The sequence below is a fragment of the Leopardus geoffroyi genome, chromosome C2 (genome assembly GCF_018350155.1).
Source record: "Leopardus geoffroyi isolate Oge1 chromosome C2, O.geoffroyi_Oge1_pat1.0, whole genome shotgun sequence".
Classification (NCBI taxonomy): Eukaryota; Metazoa; Chordata; class Mammalia; order Carnivora; family Felidae; genus Leopardus; species Leopardus geoffroyi.
In genome coordinates this window covers 84,036,640-84,061,729 of record NC_059333.1, presented here as the reverse complement: position 1 = coordinate 84,061,729, position 25,090 = coordinate 84,036,640, and the positions used below count along the sequence as shown (strand labels likewise).

The following is a 25,090-nucleotide window of genomic DNA, read 5'->3' as shown; positions in this document are numbered from 1 at the left end:
AACTGAGAACAAACTGAGGGTTGATGGGGGGTGGGAGGGAGGGGTGGGTGTTGAGGAGGGCATCTTTTGGGATGAGCACTGGGTGTTGTATGGAAACCAATTTGACAATAAATTTCATATATTAAAAAAATAATAATAATAAAATAAAAAATAAAATAGATCACATATTAGGCCACAAATAAATTTCAACAAATTCAAAAAATTGAAGTCAATACCATTCATGTTTTCTGACCATATGATATGAAAGTAGAAATCAACCACAAGAAAGGATCTGAAAAGAATTCAAATACAGGGAGGTAAAATAATATGCTACTAAAAAATGAATGTGTCAACCAAGAAATCAAAGAAGAAATTGAAAAACACATGAAGACAATTGAAAATAAAAATACAATGGTCCAAAATCTTTGGGATACAACAAAAATGATTCTAAAAAGAAAGTTTATAGCAATCCAGGCCTACTTCAAACAAGAGAAAAATCTCAGAAAACAACATAACCTTTCACCTAAAGAAGCTAGAAAAAGAACAAACAAAGCCCAAAACCAGTAGAAGAAAGAAAATAATAAAGATTAGAACAGAAATAAATGAAACAAATACATCACATCAATAGGAGAAAATGTTAGAACCATATGATCATTCCAATAGATGCAGAAAAAGCATTTGACAAAGTACAACACACATTCATGATAAAAACTCTCAACAAAGTAGGTTTAGAGGGAACATATCTCAACATAATAAAGGCCATATATGAAAAGCCCACAGTTAACATCATACTCAATGGGAAAAAACTGGCAGCCTTTCCTCTTCCATCAGGAACAAGACAGAGATGTCCACTCTCACCACTTTTATTCAATATAGTACTAGAAGTCCTAGCCACAGCAATCAGACAAGAAAATGAAATAAAAGGCATCCAAATTGGTAAGGAAAAAGTAAAACTTCCACTATTTGCAGATGACATGATACTATATAGAGAAAACTCTAAAATCACCACCAAAAAACCACTAGAACTGATAAATGAATTCAATATGGCCATAGGATTACAAAATCAATATAAAAAAAATCTATTGCAGTTCTATATACTAATAATGAAGTAGCATAAAGAGAAATTAAGAAAATAATCCCATTTATAATTACACCAAAAATAATAAAGTACTAGAAATAAACTTAACCAAGGAGGTAAAAGACCTATACCCTGAAAACTGTGAAACACTGATGAAAGAAACTAAAGGTGACACAAACAAATAGAAAGATATTCCATGCTCATGGATTGGAAAAACGAATATTTTTAAATTGTCTATACTACACAAAGCAATCTACACATTTAATGCAATCCCTATCAAAATACCAACAGCATTTTTCACAGAACTAGAATAATACTAAAATTCATATGGAACCACAAAAGACACTAGACAGCCAAAGCAGTCTTGAAAAAGAAGAACAAAATTTGTGGTATCACAATCCCCAATTTCAAGATATACCAAAAAGCTATCATAATCAAAAGTATGGTACTGGCACAAAAATAGACACATAAATCAATGAAACAGAAGAGAAAACCCAGACATAAACCCACAACTATATGGTCAATTAATCTTTGACAAAGCAGGAAAGAATATCCAGTGGGAAAAGGGCAGTCTCTTCAACAAATGGTGCTGGGAAAACTGGACAGCATCATGCAAAAGAAAGAAACTGGACCATTTTCTTACACCATACACAAAAATAAACTCAAAATGGATTAAGGACCTAAATGGGAGACCTGAAACCATAAAAATCCCAGAAGAGAGCCCAGGCAGTAACTTTTCTGACATTAGATATAGCAACATTTTTCTAGATAGGTCTCCTGAGGCGAGGGGAAAAAAAACAATATTAAACTATTGGAGGCCACATCAAAATGAAAACCTTCTGCACAGTGAAAGAAACAATCAATGGAACTAAAATACAGCTAAATGAATGGTTCGAGATATTTGTAAATGGCATTTCTAATAAAGAGTTAGAATCCAAAATATATAAAGAACTTATACAACTCAATACCCAAAACCCCAAATAATCCAATTTATTTTATTTTTTTTAATATGAAATTTATTGTCAAATTGGTTTCCATACAACACCCAGTGTTCATCCCAAAAGGTGCCCTCCTCAATACTCATCACCCACCCACCCCCCACCCCCCATCAACCCTCAGTTTGTTCTCAGTTTTTAAGAGTCTCTTATGTTTTGGCTCCCTCCCTCTCTAACTGTTTTTTTTTCCTTCCCCTCCCCCATGGTCTTCTGTTAAGTTTCTCAGGATCCATATAAGAGTGAAAACATATAGTATCTGTCTTTCTCTGCCTGACTTATTTCACTTAACATAACACTCTCCAGTTCCATCCACATTGCTACAAAAGGCCATATTTCATTCTTTCTCATTGCCAAGTAGTATTTCATTGTGTATATAAACCACAATTTCTTTATCCATTCATCAGTTGATGGACATTTAGGCTCTTTCCATAATTTGGCTATTGTTGAGAGTGCTGCTATTAACATTGGGGTACAAGTGCCCCTATGCATCAGCACTCCTGTATCCCTTGGGTAAATTCCTACCAGTGCTATTGCTGGGTCATAGGGTAGGTCTGTAGGTCTATTTCTAATTTTTTGAGGAACCTCCACACTGTTTTCCAGAGCGGCTGCACCAGTTTGCATTCCCACCAACAGTGCAAGAGGGTTCCCGTTTCTCCACATCCTCTCCGGCATCTATAGTCTCCTGATTTGTTCATTTTAGCCACTCTGACTGGCGTGAGGTGATAATCTGAGTGTGGTTTTGATTTGTATTTCCCTGATGAGGAGCAATGTTGAACATCTTTTCATGTGCCTGTGGCCATCTGGATGTCTTCTTTAGAGAAGTGTCCATTCATGTTTTCTGCCAATTTCTTCACTGGATTATTTGTTTTTCGGGTGTGGAGTTTGGTGAGCTCTTTATAGATTTTGGATACTAGCCCTTTGTCTGGTATGTCATTTGCAAATATCTTTTCCCATTCCGTTGGTTGTCTTTTAGTTTTGTTGATTGTTTCCTTTGCAGTGCAGAAGCTTTTTATCTTGATGAGGTCCCAATAGTTCATTTTTGCTTTTAATTGGGGATGTCTTTGGGGCAAATGCCTTTTGCTTGCCTTTGGGGATGTGTCAAGTAAGAAATTGCTGCGGCTGAGGTCAGAGAGGTTTTTCTCCTGCTTTTTCCTCTAGGGTTTTGATGGTTTCCTGTCTCACATTCAGGTCCTTTATCCATTTTGAGTTTATTTTTGTGAATGGTGTTGGGAGACCTGGACAGCAACATGCAGAAGAATGAAACTAGACCACTTTCTTACACCATTCACAAAAATAACCAGCTTTTTAAAGGCAGAAACTATAGGAGATCTAAGGAGACAGAAATACATTTTACACAGGAGGATTCAATATACCAGTTTGAACACAAGACAGAATAGACACCATGTCAAAAAGGTTATAGAAGACCTAACAAATATAATCAATAAGTAAGATCTAAGGGATATGTGTTGAACCTAATATCCTGGTAATAGAGGATTTGTCTTCCTCGCAAGCACACATGAAACATCACAAAAATTGATCGTGATATGGACCACAAAAAAAAAAAAAACCTAAAAATTTAAAAACCTTCTATTAAACAACTCTTTACTAGGAGGGAATATAAAATACAGTTACAGAATTTCTAAAATATAGTGATAATAAAAATACTACATATCAGAATCTATGGAATATATTTAAAGCAGTGATCAGAGAAAATTCATAACCTTAAACATTTATATCAATAAAATGAAAGAAAGAAAATAAATTTAATTTTCAACTCAAAAATGAGAAAAAATAAAGAAAAGCCAAAAAAAAAAAAGCACAAGGAAGAAGGTATTAAAGATAAAGACAGAATGAAAAAGGTAGAGAAAAAGAAAGCAATAGATCTAACTAATAAATCAGAATCCCATTTTTTTTTTTCCAACGTTTTTTTTTTTTTTTATTATTTATTTTTGGGACAGAGAGAGACAGAGCATGAACGGGGGAGGGGCAGAGAGAGAGGGAGACACAGAATCGGAAACAGGCTCCAGGCTCTGAGCCATCAGCCCAGAGCCCGACGCGGGGCTCGAACTCACGGACCGCGAGATCGTGACCTGGCTGAAGTCGGACGCTTAACCGACTGCGCCACCCAGGCGCCCCAGAATCCCATTTTTTAATTAACAAAATAAATAAGCTATTAGCTAACTTAATCAAGGGCAAGGAAAGGACAAAGAACAGTTATACAAACTAAGAAACAGCAAAAGAAAAATAACCACTGAAACACCGGAAACTTAAAATCTTCAAGAAACTTTGCATATACCTCTATGCAAATAAACTCAGAAACCAAGGCATAAATAATTTCCTAGGAAAATATAATTTACCAAAATTGATCTCATTAGAAATACAAAGTTTAAACAGACCAATTTCCATAGAGGAAATAGAGAAAGTTATCAAGGCCCAGATCCACAGAGGAATTTCAGAAGGGAATTCAAATCATCATTGACCATAAAGTCCCAATGCCACAAAAATTGTTTCAGAGCATAAAAACTGAAAGAAAACTTCAAAAGACTACTTATGAAGCAAGAATGGCATTAATACCTACACCTAATAAAAACAGTACAAAAATAAAATCACCAGTTAACAGACATAATGGTAGAGAGATCTCATTTATAATGGCAACAAATGATGAAATACTTAGGAGTAAACTTAACAATAAATGTACAAACCTATGTCAGGAAGTTTTTAAACACTCCTAAAGACACAAAAGTAGATTCTAACAAATGGAAAGACTTTTCATGTTCTTGATGAGATTATTTTAACACCATAAATATATCACTTTTCCCTAAGTTAGTTTACAAATTTAACAAAGTCCCAATGAAAAGACCAGCAAGCTTTTTTTTTTTTAATTTTTCAATGGAGCAAGATGCATACAAAAAAAACAAGAACAGTTGGGAAAAAAATGAAAAAAGTAAGTAAAGCTTAAGGGGCCTGGAGGGGAAAGGGAATTAATCCTACCAGATGCTAACCATACTTAAATTCTCTATAATTAAAATAGTGTGTAACTCACTTATGAATAGATAGACCAATTAACTCTCAAATCACTGAGGCAAAGATGAACTCTTAAAATTATTGGTGCTGGAATAACTGAACATCCATTTGGAAAAAGATAAACTTATATCTATATCTCATATCACACACAAAAATAAACACCAAGTGCATCAAAGCTGACTGTAAAAAAGGAAATATTTATTACAAGAAAGCATGGGTGAATTCCCCTATAACCTAGGTATAGGAAAGTTTTCTGACAATGATTCAAAATCCAGATGCAATAGAAGAAACATTGATGCATCTGATGATATAAAAATTTTGCATGGCCAAAAACATCCTAAGCAAAGTGAAAGGACAATAAAAAGTGAGAGAAAATATATGCAGCATACATCACAGATAAAGGACTAATATCCTTAATCCATAAAGAATTCTTAAAAATGAAGAGGAAGATAAAGGTAAAAAAAAAAAAAAGAAAAAAGAAAACACCCCAATGGAAAAAAGAGCAAAGACATTAATAGACTATGTATACATATAAAATGTGGGGCCCTTGGCTGACTCAGTCAGTGGAGCATGTGACTCTTGATATTGGGGTTATGAGTTCCAGCCCTATGTTGGGCATAGAGATTATATTAAAAAAATGTCAAGTGATAAAAGATGAAAAATATGAAAGAAAAGTTAAAGACACAGAAAAGAAATTCAGAAGATACAATATCCCTCTAATTTGAGTTCCAGAAGCTAGAAAACAGACTTGGAGGGAAAATATAATTAAAAAAAAAAAAAAAAAACAGAAAAATAAAGAAAAAATTCTAAGCCTAAGACAGACTTGAACCTCCAGTTCTAAGGTCCATTAGAATGAAAGAAAAAGTATGAAATTTCAAACCTGCAAAACCTAAAGAAAAAAAAAACCCAAAAGCTTCCTACGTTACAAAAGAAACAGCTTACCTATGAAGGAATGAGACTCAGATGTGAGACAGAACAGCATTCTTATTACTAAACACTGGCTGCTAGAAATCAATGCATCAATGCTATTTTACATTAAAAAAAATTCCATATTCAGACAAACTGCCAATCAAGTGTGAGGACAAAGTGCAGCCATTTTTTTGACATTTAAAATCTTGTACATTTCTACTGGCACAAGAATAGACACTCAGATCAATGGAACAGAATAGAGAACCCAGAAATGGACCCACAAACGGATGACCAACTAATCTTTGACAAAGCAGGAAAGAATATCCAGTGGAATAAAGACAGTCTCTTCAGCAAGTGGTGGTAGGAAAACTGGACAGTGACATGCAGAAAAATAAACCTGGACCACTTTCTTACACCATACACAAAAATAAACTCAAAATGGATGAAGACCTAAATGTAAGGCAGGAAGCCATCAAAATCCTCAAAGAGAAAGCAGACAAAAACCTCTTTGACCTTGACCTTGGCAACAACTTCTTATTCAACATGTCTCCAGAGGCAAGGGAAACAAAAGCAAACATGAACTATTGGGACCTCATCAAAGTAAAAAGCTTCTGCACAGTGAAAGGAACAATCAGCAAAACTAAAAGGCAACCAATGGAATGGGAGAAGATATTTGCAAACAACATATCAGATAAAGGGTTATGATCCAAAATCTATAAATATCTTATCAAACTCAATACCCAAAAAACAAATAATCCAGTGAAGAATTGGGCAAAAGACATGAATAGACACTTCTCCAAAGAAGTTTCTAACTTCTTTGGAGTGTCCAGATGGCCGACACATGAAAAAATTCTCAACATCACTCATCATCATGGAAATACAAATCAAAACCACAATGAGACACTACCTCACACCTGTCAGATGGCTAACATTAATAACTCAGGCCACAACAGATGTTGGCGAGGATGTGGAGAAAGAGGATCTCTTTTGCACTGCTGGTGGGAATGCAAACTGGTGCAGCCACTCTGGAAAACAGTATGGAGATTCCTCAAAAAATTAAAACTAGAAATACCCTATGACCCAGAAATTACACTACTAGGTATTTATCCAAGGGATACAGGTATGCTGTTTTGAAGGGGCACATGCCCCCAATGTTTATAGCAGCACTATCAACAATAGCCAAAGTATGGAAAGAGCCCAAATGTCCATCAGTGGATGGATGGATAAAGATGTGGTATATATACACAATGGAGTATTACTCGGCAATCAAAAAGAATTAAATCTTGCCATTTGCAACTATGTGGATGGAACTAGAGCGTATTATGCTAAGGGAAATTAGAGAAAGACAAATATCATATGACTTCACTCATATGAGGACTTTAAGAGACAAAGCAGATGAACATAAGGGAAGGGAAGCAAAAATAATATAAAACCAGGGAGGGGGACAAAAACATAAGAGACTCTTAAATATGGAGAACATACAAAGGATTACTGGAGGGGTTGTGGGAGGGGGGATGGGCTAAATGGGTAAGGAGCATTAAGGAATCTACTCCTGAAATCATTGTTGCACTATATGCTAACTAACTTGGATGTAAATTGAAAAAATAAATTAAATTAAAATTAAAAAATTAAATTAAAAAAATTAAATCTTGTGCATTTCACTTACCATACACCCTTTCTGAAAAAGAAACAACTTGAAAGTTTTCCAATGAAAATGAAATCACTATGCTGTACACCTGAAACTAATATAACATTATGTGTCACATATACTTCAATTAAAATTTTTTTTAATTTTTTTAATGTTTATTTATTTTTGAGAGAGAGAGAGACAGACAGAGTGTGAGTGGGGAAGAAGCAGAGAGAGAGGGAGACAAAATCTGAAGCAGGTTCCAGGCTCTGAGCTGTCTACACAGAGCCCAATAAGGGGCTGAGATCATGACCTGAGCCGAAGTCAGACAGTTAAACAACTGAGCCACCCAAGCAATCCCCCCCAAAAAATTTTTTTAAATAAAAAAGAAGGAGCAATCTTTCCAGAGATATGATAAAAAGCAATCCCAGGTTGACATCTGGCAACGGTTCAGATAACAGCAATTATAAGGGTAGGCCAGCGGGCCTCAAAAAAAGTCTTCAAGAAAAAAATATATGTATTACATAAATTCTATAACAAAGAATCTGGAAGATATTAATAATGCAATATAGATATATGCTACTGTATAAACAAGAAAAAAAGACAATTAGAAATGCCAAGGGAGGGGTGTCTGAGTGCCTCAGTGGGTTAAGCTTCCAACTCTTGGTTTCCACTCAGGTCATGATCTCGGTTCCTGGGCTCAAGCCCCATGTCAGCCTCTTCACTAGCAATCCAGAGTCTACTTGGGATACTCTCTCCCTCTCTCTGTCCCTCCCCCTCTCTCTGTCCCTCTCTCTGTGCACACATACACGTGCACATGCTCTCTCAAAGTAAGTCGCACACACATGCACGTGCACACGCTCTCTCTCTCAAAATAAATAAATAAACTTAAAAAAAAAAAGCAAAAGAAATGCCAAGGGAAAAGGTAAAAAAAAAAAAAAAAAAAAAAAAAAAAACATTGCCTGAGTCTGAAATGAATTAAACTGTGGCATGGATTTTTAGAAAAGAGAGCCTATTTACCTTAACATGTGTAGCACTCCTTTGAGTGACACAGGTTTAATGACATAGAATTACATTTCTTACTCTAGAGGTACGAACATATTACATGTATAAATGCATTTTACTGATTTCTGTGTATAGAATCAACTAGAGTCAAAGAAAAACCCACATATAGTAAAAATGTAAAATACATTATAAGTCTTACCAACTGAAAGAAAGTGGTATATAGGTAGAAGAACTTGAAAGATGAGAGACAGAAAAAAGATGGAAACATATGGTAAAAAAAATCAACAGATATTATCTAAGGTTGCTGCATCACCAGATAGAATTAACTGTGTTATTTAAATTTATCATGGTAACCATTGTATGATCCAAAAATAATAATGTAACTAACAAAAATTGGGGGGTGAAAGGGAGCAAGGACAGAGAAGCATCATAAATATGCAAAAATCATTTTTCATAGCAAAAAACCACAAGATATTGTCTAAAGGTGATAATCAAAAAATAAAAACAAATATGTAAATTAGCACCATGGACATCACCACCATAATATTATCTAAAAGTTTCGTGTTATGGTTGGTGTAAATAGCACCAAACCAGGAGCCAAGAAATCTAAGTCCTAAGCTTTACTTTTCACTAGCTATGTATAGTTCTCAAACTGTGATCCTCAGACCAGCAGTGGTAGCATCTCCTGAAAACTTGTTAGAAATCCAAATTATGTGGCCTCATCCAAACTTACTGAATCAGAAACTTGGAGTGGGACCAGCAATCTGTGTTTTAGCAAGTCCCCCAAATTCTGCTGTATGCTAATGTCTGGGAACAACTAATCTAGACCAGGAGCCAACAAACTGCAGTCCATGTGTCAAATCCACTCCACACCCATTTTGTAAATAAAGTTTTATTGCAACACAGCCACACTCATTGGTTTATATATTATCTATATTTGCTTTTCAGCAAAAACAGCTGAGCTCAGTCATTGAGGCAGAGATCATATGGCCTGCAAAACCTACAATATTGACTCTCTGGTCCTTTACAGAAAAAGTTTGATGGCCTTCAACCTAGAATATTCTGACTGATAATACTGAGTGCACATCATTACTAAATGCAATTCAATGTTTACCATCCCAGTGAAGTTGTATAGATTATTCAATCAGAAAGGTACTTGTGCTAATAATGTCTAGAGTCTTTGAATAATATTTTAATAAGGTATTTTTAATAAGGTATTATGGAGTAACTGAATCCTCCTACCCCATCATTCTCAGGACCCCTTAAACTAGTAAGTAATAAATAGTAAAGAACGATGTAATAATTGGTAAATCAATAAACAGTATAAAAAATAAAATAAACAGCAAAAGTCAACACCCTCTGTGGCTCACAGAGTTTTAGGAAACATTACTGACCACATAATGACTTGTAGAGGGCATGATGAGCTGTTTGCTCTCCATCAAAAGCTTGATTTTTAAAAAGCAACATTCAGGGGTGCCTGGGTAGCTCAGTCAGTTAAGTGTCCAACTCTTAGTTTCAGCTCAGGTCATGATCTCACGGTTCGTGAGTTTGAGCCCCAAGTCGGGCTCTGTGCTGACAGTGTAGAACTTGCTTGGAATTCTCTCTCTCTTCCCCCACCCCCATCTCTTTCTCTCAAAATAAATAAATAAGCTTTAAAAAAAAAAAAGCAGCATTCACATTTTAAAGTTAATACCACACCCAACATCTTGCCCAATTTCATCTCAATTCTTCAGACCACCCCATCACCAAAACAACGCACATCACATAATAAATAGATGAGCCTATGGGGCGCCTGGGTGGCGCAGTTGGTTGAGCGTCCAACTTCAGCCAGGTCACGATCTCGCGATCCGTGAGTTCGAGCCCCGCGTCGGGCTCTGGGCTGATGGCTCAGAGCCTGGAGCCTGTTTCCGATTCTGTGTCTCCCTCTCTCTCTGCCCCTCCCCTGTTCATGCTCTGTCTCTCTCTGTCCCAAAAATAAATAAATGTTGAAAAAAAAATTTTTTTTTTAATAAATAAATAAATAAATAAATAAATAAATAAATAGATGAGCCTATTTGTTAGACTGTGGCAATTATCTTCTTTATAACTGATAATACCACTGAATAAGGCCAAATTCCAGATATTTACAACCATTAGCACCCATAAATTCAAGCAAGAGACTGTGCTTTGAATGTCTAAAGAAATCTAAATTGAACATATCGGAAAAGGGAAAGTAGGCTCCTATCTGAAAAGGACAGGTGACACAATGCAGGATAGTTAAGATATTCTAAAGTAAATGAACAAAGAAAAGCCATTATGCACACACTAGCTCATCCTACTGGTGAGAAATACTGTCAGACTCCTAGTCTTACACAGAGAAGGACAAGAATCTAACATATTAAATGTTTTTTCTGCCCTCTAAATTCAAATTATCTTGGCCTATAAGACTTACTTGCCAGTGTTACCATTTATTCACAACAAATCCATGGGGTGCTCTCAAATTTCAAGTCTTGGCTGGCTGTCTAAGGTCTGGTCTCTCAAGGCATCCTTTCTGAGGGCTCTGAAGCAAATCCACCCACCCTGAGCAATGCAACAGACCAACAAGACTCCCCATCCTGGACCTCTATCCTTAGAAGTCAAAGAAATGATTCCATCTCCCTGACTCTGAGGAGCAATGCCACAGCCAGCCCAAGAAATAACATACCTCACCCTTGCCACTCAATCAAAGCAGATCTTTTCCAATTAATGCTATTCAAAGCCATTTAAAAACAGGTGCTTTTCTATTGCCTCCATAAGTAAGAGGCCCAGAATGAACTAACTTCATTGGCGGGGCTAGTTTTTAAAGCTGACAAATTGTTATATTCATTCAGTGTTTTCATTTATTTATTGTTTGTTTGTTTGTTTCTTTGTTTAGAGGGGAAAGGGGCAGAGGGAGAAAGACAGAGCAAATCTCAAGCAGGCTCCATGCCCAGCTCAGTGTGGAGCCTCACACAGGGCTGAATCCCACAATGCTGGAGTCATGACCCAAGCTGAAATCAAGAGTCAGATGCTTAACTGGTTAAGCCATCCAGGTGCCCCATTCAGTCTTTTAATACAAAAGAGAAACTCTCATTATAATTCACAAGGCAAATAGTTGCAATGTCCTTCTCCCCTCCTTTCCTAAAGTAGAAATGCCAGACAGCATTCTATCAGACAGCATATGATAAATGAGGATCTGACTCATCTCAAAGACTATTAATCAGACTTTATGGGAGGAAAATGGACATAGGAGAATTCTTCAAACTTAAATAGGTCTCTCAACAAATTCATTATAGAAAAGGTCCTTTAGAAATAGTAAATAATCAGGGATGCCTGGGTGGCTCAGTTGGTTAAGCATCCGACTTTGGCTCAGGTCATGATCTCACAGTTCATGAGTTTGAGCCCCACTTTGGGCTCTGTGGTGACAGCTGGGAGCCTGGAGCCTACTTTGGATTCTGTGTCTCCTCTTTCTCAAAAATAAATAAACATTTTTAATAAATTTAAGAAATAGTAAATAATCATAAAATTCACCACTGTTCTGAAACGTGACTGTTGTACTATCTAATAAAAGTACTTTCTCCAATCCCTTTCTTTTTTTTTTATTCTTTTTTTTTTTAATGTTTATTTTTGAGAGAGAGTCTGAGTGGGCAAGGGGTAGAGAGAGAGGGAGACAAAGAATTCAAAGCAGTCTCCAGGCTCAGAGCTGTCAGCACAGAGCCCGACGCGGGTCTTAAACTCACAAACTGCGAGATCATGACCTGAACCAAAGTCAGAGGCTTAATGGACTGAACCACCCAGGCGTCCCCCTCCCCCAATCCCTTTCAAATAATGAACTCAGAATTGGACTAAAACAAAGAAACTAAATAGAGTAATTCAGTAATAAAAATCCATGCTGAGTTATACAAATATTGATTTTGAGAAAAACAACTGTGATCTAAAAATAGCTGACCTTCTCAGTTGTTCAGAATGTTTTTACTAATGCCTTTTCAAACTGTTTGGCTACAATCTGTAGCCACAGGAATCATGTTTTAAGTGACAATATCTTACATAAGTAATACCTCTGAGAAACTGACTCCTAGGTTTATCCTGCTACTGTTATAAGATAGATTCTGAAAACCCTTAGTAGTGTAAATACATAGCAGATGGTACCCAATAGGCCTCAGTTGTTATTGGAAACATAATGGTGATGTGGCAATGATACTTTTTATATTTTATATATATTTTAATACCATGAGATCCATGTGGGAAGATTTATAATTCAATGGTTATGTATTACATATAATTCACAAAGATACCCCAGAGTCAGGGAAGCTCAGGAAATAGAATTTTTGGCTTTTATTGCATTCAGAGAGAAGAAATACAGAACTATGAAGGCAAAAGTAGAAGACTGGGTGCTGCTCTCATTCTGTCTTTTGACTTCCCCACATGCCCCAGTACTGCATCTTATCCAAAAGCTAAGCCTGAGTCCGCATTTTCTTCCTCACACCCCAAATGTTCCTTCCCTTTTACCACAGTGTCTCCCTATCAGCACCTAGCACAGTGAGTTTCACCCTTGGCTGCACACTGGGGTCACCTGAGTTGCTTCCAGCACTACTGGAGCTCAAGTCACACCTTGGAAAATTCTGATTTTAGTCTGGTCTGGACGTCAGGATATTTTAAAACTCCCCAAGTGATGCTAATGTGCAGCTAAGATGGGAACCACATCCTAGCATACTTTTGCAAAGGAAGAGCCAGGCAAAGTAATGAAATAAAACAAGATGAGACAATGAAAACCAAAATGGGGGCTCAATCCCACATGCCCAGACAAGCAGTAAGATCTGTTTGGTAGTTCAGTTCCTAAAGCCATTAGTTTCTCACTCTCCCCCTCCCCCATCCCAATTGGCCCCAACACCTGTCCTTTCTGTCCATCCCTTTCTACCCAGTCCTCCCGTCAACCCGCTAGCTCACACCCTTTCACTTTTCGCCCATCCGAGTCTAGAAGCCCTTAATCAGTCTCCTGCCTCCTTTTCTTGGCTCCATCTGATTCACTCTGCACACCACCACCAGTTTAATCTGGTTGTCATTCCCCACCTCAAAACCTCCAGCCACCTCTTCCTGCCCATTATGTCTAAACTACTCAACTTGGTGGGAAAGGCCTTGCCTAGTCTGTTTCCAGATGTCTTTCCAGCTCTCGTTTCTCACTACTGAAAAGGAGCCTCACTCTGTTCTGATCAACTTGGATGGCCAAAGTTCCCCAAACACACTCTTTTTAAGATTTCGAAAACCAGGGGGGGGTTGGATAGAAGTCAAATATTTTGCCCCAGATCACACAGCTAGTGAGCAGTAGAATGTGGATTGCGTTCCAGATTTGGGCTGTGTCCAGAGCTCTTAAACACCACCTTATTCTCTCTTTCTGGAATGTTGCCTTGCATATCTACCTGTGGAAATCCTACCTATCTTTTCACCTTCATTCCTAAAGCTTTCCTTGTTTTTCCTGTCTGAAGTGACTTTTCTCTCTTCTGATCTTCTATAACACTTTGTTTGCATATTTCACAAGCTATCATGACAACAGAGTCATGTGATGAGCTTCCTGAGGTTCAAGACATTGTCTTATGGCCTTGTTGGTTCTTTATAGCACCTAATAACACCAACCACACTGTTGGCACTCAGCAAAGATCTAGTGAAGAATGAGCTGCCGTGGGAAGCTTTCTTCACTCACCCAACCCAGCCACAATGAGAGGTCCTTATTAATTTCAGGCACAGAGATATCCTTTCCCCACCCTGCATATCCTGCCATCCTCCTCTTCTAGTACATCAATTCTTGTTCTGTGTCATGAGCCCTCCATCAACTGCCTATAAAACATTTTGCAACCTGGGAAGGGCTCTGTTGCCTGGTTACCACTGTAAGACTTAAGAAGATGCATATTGTGAAAATAGGAATCATAAAAAACAAGGCTGGTTTCATTCTCTGGAACCTGAAATGGAACCTGGAAAGCAAGGTTCATGTCAAATTCCCCTTTTGGGCCTTCTTACCCATTGTCTCTGTTTTATGTGGAAAGAAAGAGGGGTGGGGCTCTTTATGTTGAAAGAAAGAGGGGTGGATATGAGCAAATGCCAAGAAGAGAAAAGGGGAATAACTGGTCAGACAGCTATTCTTTCTCAAGAAACAAACAGCATTCTAGGAAACTAAAAAACTTCCTATTTGCCAGAAATTATATAAGGAATATAGAACAGAAAAAAAGACATCAAGCCAAAAAAACATCTAGGAGATGTTTTGTCTTATCTTCTACATCTAGGAGATAGGGGTTCTACCCCTCTATGCTTCTCTCTACACTGGTCCAGATAGCACTCAACTTATGCTTCTCAGTGTGACTCAGAAAAGGCTACAAGTACAAGACAAAAACAACCCATTTGTTTAGCATATGACTGCATCGGGGATTCAGTAAAATTCAACAGTGAGTTTTAACCAAATATAATGAGAATAGGTGGAGGCACTTCCACCTGTTGCCCACCTCCCTGCTCAACCCTTTCCTTTGCAGCTCCCCATGGAAGGAGAAGTTGCTGAACTGATGGGTGTCATTATTTTGGAATGCAATTGAGCCAAAGAGGGAGACCAGGTTCAACTCCCTACAACCCAAGGAGGTTAAGGCAGGAGTGAGGACTGAGTTCCTCTCTCTCTGTCAGCAGCCTCCTTCTCACACTATAGCAAATACTCTTTTTTTTGATTGAAATGAATTCTATCAGAACTGGAAATTCTACCAACAATACTTCTGACAGCCTACTATGTGCAGGGCACACTGTGCTAGAGCTAGGTATAAAAGAAAAAAAAAAACAAGAAAACAAAACAAAAGCATTTGGTCCCTACTCTTGAGCCATTCACAGTCTAATGGGAAAGGCAGAAACAATTTCCATATACTACAGGGTTATATAAGAGCTAAGCTCAGGTGTCTATGGAAATTAAGAGTCTGTGAGAGCGAAACTGAAGTTGGGGAAGGATTCCTTGAAGAAATGAGGTCAGACTGAAGGCTGATGAATGTGTAGAAGTTAGACAGGCCAAGAAGGATGGGAAAGGTCTCAACAGAGAGAACCACATGAGCACAGCCCAGAGACACACACAGCATCCTTCTTTCAAAGCAACAAAACCCCAAATCCTTACGCATCTGCATAACACATACCATTTTCAGGGATCAAAGGAAGAAAGGAAAGGAATTGGTCACATATAATTTAAGCAATAAACTTTGAAGAAGTGCATTAAAAAATAAAATCCATAGCTCTCTCTGAGGAAATATGAATAGTAATAAACAAAAACAAAAATAAATCTTTTAGAGTGGCTTTGGTTAAAGCAAACAACTCAACTTCCTAATCTCCACAGGCGGGATGAAATTGCAAGTGGCCTTTCAATGACAAAGCTGGTGTGGAACCCGAAATCACATGAGGCAGATGGAAGACAAGCTAAACAGCACACACATGGCCGTTGTGTAAATTCCTAACCTCACAGCAATTTAAGTAAGAGATGACATCATAAGCCCTATAAACCCATGGAGGGAAGGGCCTTTCCTGGCTGGAGACTGGACACAGCACTATCAAAGAGTTGGGTTTGGGCCTCATTCCCAGCTCTATCTTTGTCTGTAAAATGGTTCATCAATATGAACTCTGTCCCACACTCCACCCCTTGGAAGCCTGGGTATTGACTGACTCAACTCGATAAAGGTGTAAGGCTCGGGCTAGAGAAACAGCAGATGCCCAAAAACATCTCTGTCATATTCTCAGCTACAAGCACAGTTTTTATTCTCAGCCTTTGTTTTCTTGCTCTGTGCCTTAGATTCCCCATCTGAATATGGAGAATTCCTCCTTATTTAGGGAAGATAAACTAACTCCTAACATGGCTTGACCTCCTTAAGAAATGGTCATGTGTCCCAGATGACAAGCCCTAGGAAGCTAGAATCACCTTATTCTAGTGCAATAAACCTGAAGGGGCAGATGCAGCATTAGCATGTTCAACCAATGTTTCATTCACTCAACAGTGTTTACTAAGTACCTCCTATGTGTGAATCATAGTCAAAACTGACACTATTTTCTAGCCTCTTCCCCTATCCCTTGTCTGTGAGGGATACATCAGAAAAACTGGCCACGCTACATACCAGCGTGGGCTGCACTCAGCAAAAATTCCATCTCAACCCAGCCCTGTCACATGGGAAATTCAGAATAAACTAAGTGACTGGGAAGCCAGCAAAACGCTGTGTTCAGCTCACCTGGGGATGCTAGTCAGGTAGGTCATGACATTCAGGAAGTCTTCCTCTGGGATGTGTTTGAACCCCACAAACTCTGGAAAAGTGATGATGGGGGCACCGTCTTTCCCTCGGCCTCCTGCAACAAAAATGGGTGGTCAAGATGTTAACAAAATGTTTTCATGTCACGTCTCTGCAGGTAAGCGACTTTGATTAATGTCAAGTGGGGAGATACATACTGGCCTTCCCCTTTTCCATCTGTATTATTTCAGACTAGAAAGTGGGAAGGCTGACATGGAACTATTTTGAACAAGTCTCCTCTTCAGGCTTGCTCAAGTGATATTGTGAAAATTCAATTTTTAAATCCTCTGAAGACAGTGTATAAAAGATAGTACTAATTTAATTACTTCAGCACAAGTGGAACAGGAAGTAATGTCAATACAAATATATAATATTGTTCTTAATTTTTGTAGTCAATAAATGTCAAAGTTAAAGCATGGTGGTCAAGTGAGTTTTGTTCTAAAGTCAGCCTGGTTCAAATCCTGCTCTGCCACTTAATTTCTATGTGACTTCATGCAAAGATAGTTCATCTATTTAGGATTTTCCATAAATATATATACATATATAATAGGAATAATATTTTTACCTACCTCTAAAGGTATTGTGAGGATTAAGTGAGAACATATATGAAAAACACATTAGTAGAGTGTTTATTACATATAAGTGCTTAATAAATAGTGACCATTATATGGTTATTATTATTACAAGGAGGCAATATTATATTTATTATTATTACAAGGAGGCAATATTATATTTATTATTATTACAAGGAGGCAATAACCACCTGCCCTTCAATAACTTACCAACAGGGGTATAAAACATCACTGTAAGAATAAAAATGTAAAATTAATATTTAAATATTTAATCCAGGGGCACCTGGGTGGCTTAGTCGGTTAAGCTTCCGACTTCAGCTCAGGTCATGATCTCACTGTTTGTAAGTTCAAGCCCCTCATTGGGTTCTGTGCTGACAGCTCAGAGCCTGGAGCCTGCTTTGGATTCTGTGTCTCCCTCTCTCTCTGCCCCTCCCCCACTCATGCTCTGCCTCTCTCTCAAAACTGGATAAACATTTTTAAAAAGTTTTTATGGAGCAGAGGCCACTAGATTAAATTAAATGGATTATATTTCCTCATCTCCTTGCAGCTAGATGCAGCTACATGACTGAGTTCTAGCCCTGTGGTTCTCAAATTGTGTCCCAGGTACCCAGGGAACCACGGTGAACTCGCAAGAACATCATTAATATTTTAAATGTTTGAGGGAAACAGCAATAGTTGGCATGTATCAGACAACATGGATGCTACTAGCTTGAGGTAGTTCACAGTTTCAACATTAAATTGCACTACATTCTTTTTTTTTTTTTTTAACGTTTATTTATTTTTGAGACAGAGAGAGACAGAGCATGAACGGGGGAGGGGCAGAGAGAGAGGGAGACACAGAATCCCTGGGCCATCAGCCCAGAGCCCGACGCGGGGCTCGAACCCGCGGACCGCGGGATCGTGACCTGAGCTGAAGTCGGACGCTTAACCGACTGAGCCACCCAGGCGCCCCAACACTACATTCTTTTGAAAGTCATTGCATCCTTGTGAAGTTGGGGTTTTGGTGACTGCTGAGATAGAAAGCAAGCGCAGTATGAAAATTAATATAGAACAGGAAACAAAGGTGGTGATGTCCAGTCTCATTCCGAGATTCAAGATTATTGTAGTTACCTAAGAATGAAATGTAAACATTGCTTTTTCTTTCAATTTACATGTATTATTTTTTCAAACAGCTACCAAACTGTTAGGACATACAGACTTACTAAGTCATTTTAACTGTTAGGTATTGCTTTTGGCCAAGAAAGGCTGTGAAAATACTAAGATAGACTGAGATATATATCTGAGACTGAAAAACTAAGCACCAAGAACTGAGTAAATTGGGAAATCTATGCCCTCCCTGACAGGATAGGAGCTGAATTGCTGAGAGCACTGCCAGGTTATGTCTATGGAGGGAAACCATTTTAAGAAAAATAATGGCTCCCAAGAGAAGCCAACTACAAATGACTGCATGTATTTCACATATGTAATGAAAGAGGTAGGGCAGGGTGTGGTTTAATGACAATTGTGTGATTAATAAGGGTGTGGGATCAATGAAGAAATTACAGAAAAGGGCAACTCAGAGAAGCAAATGCAGGTCATGTCTTGTCAATGATGCTATCCTAAGGAAGGAGGGACCTGGCCTACCATCATGAGAATCTAGGCCAGTCTACCAGATGACAGTACCATTAAGGTTATCCAATCCACTCTGCTGCTCTGAGTCCATACCTGATAAGTATCTTCTGATTATACTCTGACTTTCCATGTAAATTTCTTCCAAGGCAAAAAATGTGCTGTCAAGCACATCATGAAAAAATTTTCATCATGAAAAGATTAAATCAGTCTTGTAGTTTTCTATACCAGTCTCTTTTAGGTATTGTTCACATAGGGTTAGGCTCTCAGAGACCAATCACAATGGAATGAAACTGTGTGAGACTTGTCTGGATGACTAGACATTCTTCTCCAGGAAGTAGCTCCTTAATAATTCTACGCGTTTATTTTAAATTTAAAAAAACAGTTAACTGCATATTAAATGTTTGTCAAACTTTGACTTGGAGATTAAGATGCCTCATTATGCTGACTGAAAACTTAAATCAGGATACTATCAGCTTTCACCTCATATTTTTCCTCTTTGCAGTCATACAGCCATAGGAAGTCTTAGATGAATGCAAATTAAGAGAATTTACATCTCCAGTAAGGCTAAATTTAAATGCATTATAACACTGTACTAATTGCATAGCCAATATTTGCCAAGAAAATGGCTAAAACATTTCAAGGAATCAAAACACCCTAAAAATATTCATTAGGGCATGATTATACTATTTAATGATTGTCTTTTACTGTTGATTATAAAATAAAGCTCTTCATACCTAAATGGAGAAAGATAGGTGGAGTGTTCTTGTATCTTGGTTTATACCAATACTGAACACCAGAGAGGCCCAAGGTTGACTGGGGACACCACCTGCGGTTGAACATTAAACGTGACAGACAGAAGCACCAAGGAAACAAAGCTAAGCCTCCAGACAGCCATTGACCACCCACACCAAGGCATTTGGTGCCACCTTGTGAGAAAATGTGGAAATGCAAAAGGATGAAAGCGTACCAAAGAAGCCCTATTCAAGGAAAATAAAGAACACCAAATTACTTGGAAGTAAAATGGTGACTTAAATAAAATAAATTTCAGTACTCCTGGTATAATTTTTACCTGTTCACTAAATGGAAGAGGACTAGGTTTACTGCAGAAAACAGTAGTGAGTACTTGAGAGACATAAAATTGTTCCTATGAGGGTCTGAGTGTTGGCTGGCACGGAGACTTCTGTCCTACTATAGAGGAGAATTTGGAATGCTAGCAAATCCTATAGAAGATGGTGAAGACCAACAGTGAAAGAGAGAGTGAGGCAGTTAATGCTATTTGCCTTCCAATATCCATTTTCCTTTTCTCTCCCTGCCAAAAAAAAAAAAAAAAAAGATTTCAGCTGGGAAAATGGCAATACCACTTCCTGGGAGGCACTTTAGAAAACTCAGGGCCTGGGATACCAAATCATCTGTCCTACATAATATTGTCCCACATCCTGTGTGATTTCTGAATATCTTAATAGAAACTCTATGTAAGTGAAAAATCCATTTATAGTGATATTTATAGCGATCAGATCCTATAAACCCAGTTTTATACATAATAATAGAGGGTTTTTTAATATTTTTCCATTTTATTGAGACATAATTGACACAATATAACAATGTATTAGTTTAAGGTATGCATATAATGATTTGACATATGTATACATTACAAAATGGTGACCACAATAAGTTTAGCTAATACCCATCACCTCACAAATCACCTTACAATTTTTTTTCTTCAGATCAATTCTCTTGGCATTTTTCAAATACACTATACAGTATTGTTAACTATAGTCACCATGCTGTACATTACGTCCCCAGAACTTAGTTATCTTATAACTGAAAGTGTGTACTTTTGACCACTTTCCTCCATTTTCCTCACCCCCACCCCACCTCTGGCAACCACCAATTTTTTTCTCTGTTTCTGTGAGTTCATTTTTTTAAGATTCCACCTACAAGTAACATCATAAAGTATTTGCCTTTCCTTATCTGACTTATTTCACTTAGCATAATGCCCTCAAGGTCCACCCATGTTGTCACAAATAAGAAGTTATTTTTATATGGTTTTAATATATACTAAATTTTTCAAGAATGCAACTACCCTACACATTCAAGGAAGTTAATACCTACTTTGTTCAGAATTTATCAACTTTGTTCAGAACTGTATCAACCATTATTTACCCTTTCAGAAAACCGTTACAGTAAGGCTACTCGGGGTGTCTGATCACCTATACCACACCCCAGCATTTACAGCTATCACATTCATGGTAACCAAGCACCTGACTACTTTATTATTTTTTTCTAGGATAGCTAGAAATACATATTGAAATACATATTATTTTACTATGTTTATTTTCCTTTTATTTCTCCTTTATTGCTCTCCTTTACATTTTCTTTTTTTCTTTTTTTCTTTTTCTGTATATACATAAACAGGGGGTAGCTATTCACCCTCTGTGAGCACACAACTAAACTACACTGCTAGCTTCCCATGCTATTAAATGTATCTATGTAAGCGATCCAGGTTCAAGTCAATGGTGTATGGTGCATGCTGTTGTTGAGCCGAGGCTTTTAAGAAGCAGTATGCTCTCTTTTCCCTGTCTGCTTTCTGGATACAAATCATAAGACAGCCATAAAATGGGTAATAGTAATATAAGCCACAAAGTGAAAGGAATCTTCATGATGAAGATGGAGAGAAATCATCTGCTGACCATGAACATACATGTTGAACTGCTCCAAGAGAAATAACTAAATTTCTATTGTGTTTGTTTGAACTACTATGCACCTTGGAGTCTATTTAGTATAGCTGTTCAGTCCACCCTAACTAACACAGGTCATGGTATCCACAAATTTCAACTCAGGATAGTGGGGGCAATACAAATCATTTGTTATAAAAAGAAGGATTTGGACCAACATGATTGAGAACCATTTCTGTAGTCTACACTGCTCAATACAATAGCCACTAGACATATGTGGTCATTGAGCACTTGAAATATGACCAGCCCAAATTGAGATGAACTGTAAGCGTTGAAATACAAACTAGATTTCCAAGACTTAGTGCAAAAAAATGTAAAGCATCTCAACAATAATTTTGAATATTGATGACATGTTGGAATAATATTTTAGATATATTGGGTTAAATAAAAATACTATTAGGATTAATTTCCTTTTTGCTTTTTTAATATGGCTACTAGAAATTTTAAAAACACATATGTGAGTCACATTATGTTTCTATTAAAAAATTCTGCCCCCTACACCTTCTTGCACTGGTTCTCATTTCCTTGATGCCAAGTTACTAACTCTATCTCTGATTTAGATATAAGTTTGACTCTGATCAGTTTCTTAATGTGACATTCTCCATTGTTTCAGTGAGAATTTCCCACTTGCCCCTGGGAACTCCACCTCTGCCAAGCCTAGGCTCCACTGGTGGACTCCATAAGCCTAAGAGTATTTTATGCCTTCATTATTGATTATTTCTAAAAGATGGGGGGCGCCTGGGTGGCGCAGTCGGTTAAGCGTCCGACTTCAGCCAGGTCACGATCTCGCGGTCCGTGAGTTCGAGCCCCGCGTCAGGCTCTGGGCTGATGGCTCAGAGCCTGGAGCCTGTTTCCGATTCTGTGTCTCCCTCTCTCTCTGCCCCTCCCCCGTTCATGCTCTGTCTCTCTCTGTCCCAAAAATAAAATAAACGTTGAAAAAAAATAAAAAAAAAAAGATGGTATGTGAGAGAGGAAACTTCAGACAATGATTCCAAGGGGGGACATAACCATTAAAATAAAAAGAAAACGGTAATTTCTTTTAATTAGATTCCTTTTAATCCCAAGTATTATGGTAGAGATTGATGAATGACTAATTTATAACCAACCCCCTCTTCCCAACCACCTTCCACTGTAGCCATTTAAAAGCTAATGTTTGCCTTTTCTGACTTCCTTGCTGGTAGAAATGGCTACATGACACAATTCCAAGATGAGACATAATCAGAAGTCTACCAAGAGCTTCTGGGAAAGTTTTTGTTCTCCTGGCAAAAGGGACAGAAGAAGCCAGCATTGCTCCTTTTCCTTCTTCCTGCTTTGGACACAGACTTGATGTGTGGAGCTACAGCAGCCATTTTGATATTAAGACTAAAAACAAGAGAAACATCGAGAGAACCACAAAGATGCACCCTTAATGTCATTGAGCCACTGGCCCAATACCAGGAATTCCTACTTTTGGGCCTCTGTTATGTGGCTTAGAAAACAAACAAACAAGTCCTATAGGCTAGGTTCTCTTATAGCCAGATACCACATGACACACTTTCCTTAAAAGAACCCACTTTACCAATGAGAAGCCTGAGGTTCACAGCAACAATCTAATCGTGTTGGAATGTGAACACAGAATCATCTGAGTCCAAAGCCTAGAGTGTTTCCACCACATTAACCTGCTTATATTCTCTTGTTTCCTAGCTAAGCCCTAAATTTAGAAATATCCCAAGTTCACTGGGAACATGCCAGTTGTCTTTCAAGTCAAGAGCCAGCAGAGGCCCAGCCCTGGTCACTGTCCAATTCCTGCTGGTGGCCCCTGTTCACAGACCTCACCGTCCAAAGGCTTCAAACCATCTGGCCACAAATCTGGGTCATCCGTGGTGCAGTGAGTCCCTGCTCTCCCACCAGCCATGGGAGCACACTCACAGAGCATGGCAGGCCAGGCAACTGGGGCCTCACTGAAGAAAAAGCTCCATCCTGTCCTTCCCAGCATTCCTGGTTGATGGGGCCCCAGCTCTTTCCAGAGCTCAGTGGAATCTGCACAAAGTCTGCAGCTGGGACATCCTCACCCTGCTTGCCTGAATCAGGAGAACTGCTGTGACCCTGAACAGAGGCCACAGCTCGGTGGCCACAGGGCTGAGAAAAGACCTGAGTGCAGAGATTTCTGTTTTACAGCTACACAGGTACCCACAAGGGCCTCATTGCTGACATTGGCTACCACTGGCAGGTAACGATGAAAAGCAGGCCTAGTAATTCCAAGAAAGTGCTGACTCAGAGAACTTGATATTCTTGGCTACTGATATTCTTCCAGACTTGCAATACTGCAAATCCTACCACAGCTAATCCATGCTTCTCTCTCATAGGATGGGGAAACTTGAGGCAACAACATGACAAAAGAAGCTAGAAAATGAAAGGATTGTCTTTGCCACAAAGTGATTTTCCTAAAGCAGAGGTGTCCTCTTGGTCCAATGTGCGTATTTATAGTTCAATGTTCTACATTAAAGAGTGACAATTAGAGGCGCCTGCGTGGCTCAGTCGGTTAAGCATCCGACTTCGATTCAGGTCATGATCTCGTGGTTCATGAGTTTGAGCCCCATGTCGGGCTCTGTGCTGGCAGCTTAGAGCCTGGAACCTGCTTCAGATTCTGTGTCTCCTCTCTCTGCCCCTTCTCCGCTCATGCTCTGTCTCTCTCTTTCTCAAAAATAAATAAACATTTAAAAAAAATTTTTTTAAAGAGTGACAATTATCTCTATTACTGACTTCGTTGTGACATCATACACCACTTCAACTGTGAGCATAGCTTTGGTTCCTTATACAAACTATATCATACTGAAAACTATTCTTTGTAATATAATCCTAAAATAAACATTTTTATGGGATTAAAATATATCGGGAAAAATACTCATACAGTTGCCAGTTGCAATGCTAATAAGCATTTTTCATACACTGCATCTTTAATCCTCCAAGTTATGATGATCCCACCCATTCATTATACAAGTGAGGAAAGTAAGGCTTAGGAATTAAGTTGCCAAAGAGATGCAGCTGGTCAACAGCAGAACCTAAATCCGTATCTAGGGCTGTCTGGTACCCATTTATGTTTTCCTATGTCGTCCTAAGAAATAAGAATAGAGAGAAGCACTTCAGTAACACTCAAAGGAGGTAACTTTGGAGCACTAAATGCACACATTAACTGGTCACTAGACTTCTTCCCCAGATGAGCCATTATCTACGCCAGAATCATGTGCTGGGGCATTAGGGTTTTGGTGTAAGGCTACAGAAATCCACTTC

The 25,090-nt window shown here is 38.2% G+C and overlaps 1 protein-coding gene across 3 annotated transcripts in view; it reads right to left on the bottom strand.

Annotated features, from left to right (window-relative positions):
• The window catches only part of MCF2L2 (MCF.2 cell line derived transforming sequence-like 2), a 262,524-nt gene that overhangs the window by 199,739 nt on the left and 37,695 nt on the right, over positions 1 to 25,090 (bottom strand). For all 3 annotated transcript variants that reach the window (XM_045502829.1, XM_045502827.1, XM_045502828.1), the window contains exon 3: positions 16,846 to 16,960. In XM_045502829.1, the coding sequence (XP_045358785.1) occupies positions 16,846 to 16,960 (115 nt within the window). The remainder of the gene's footprint in view (positions 1 to 16,845; positions 16,961 to 25,090) is intronic.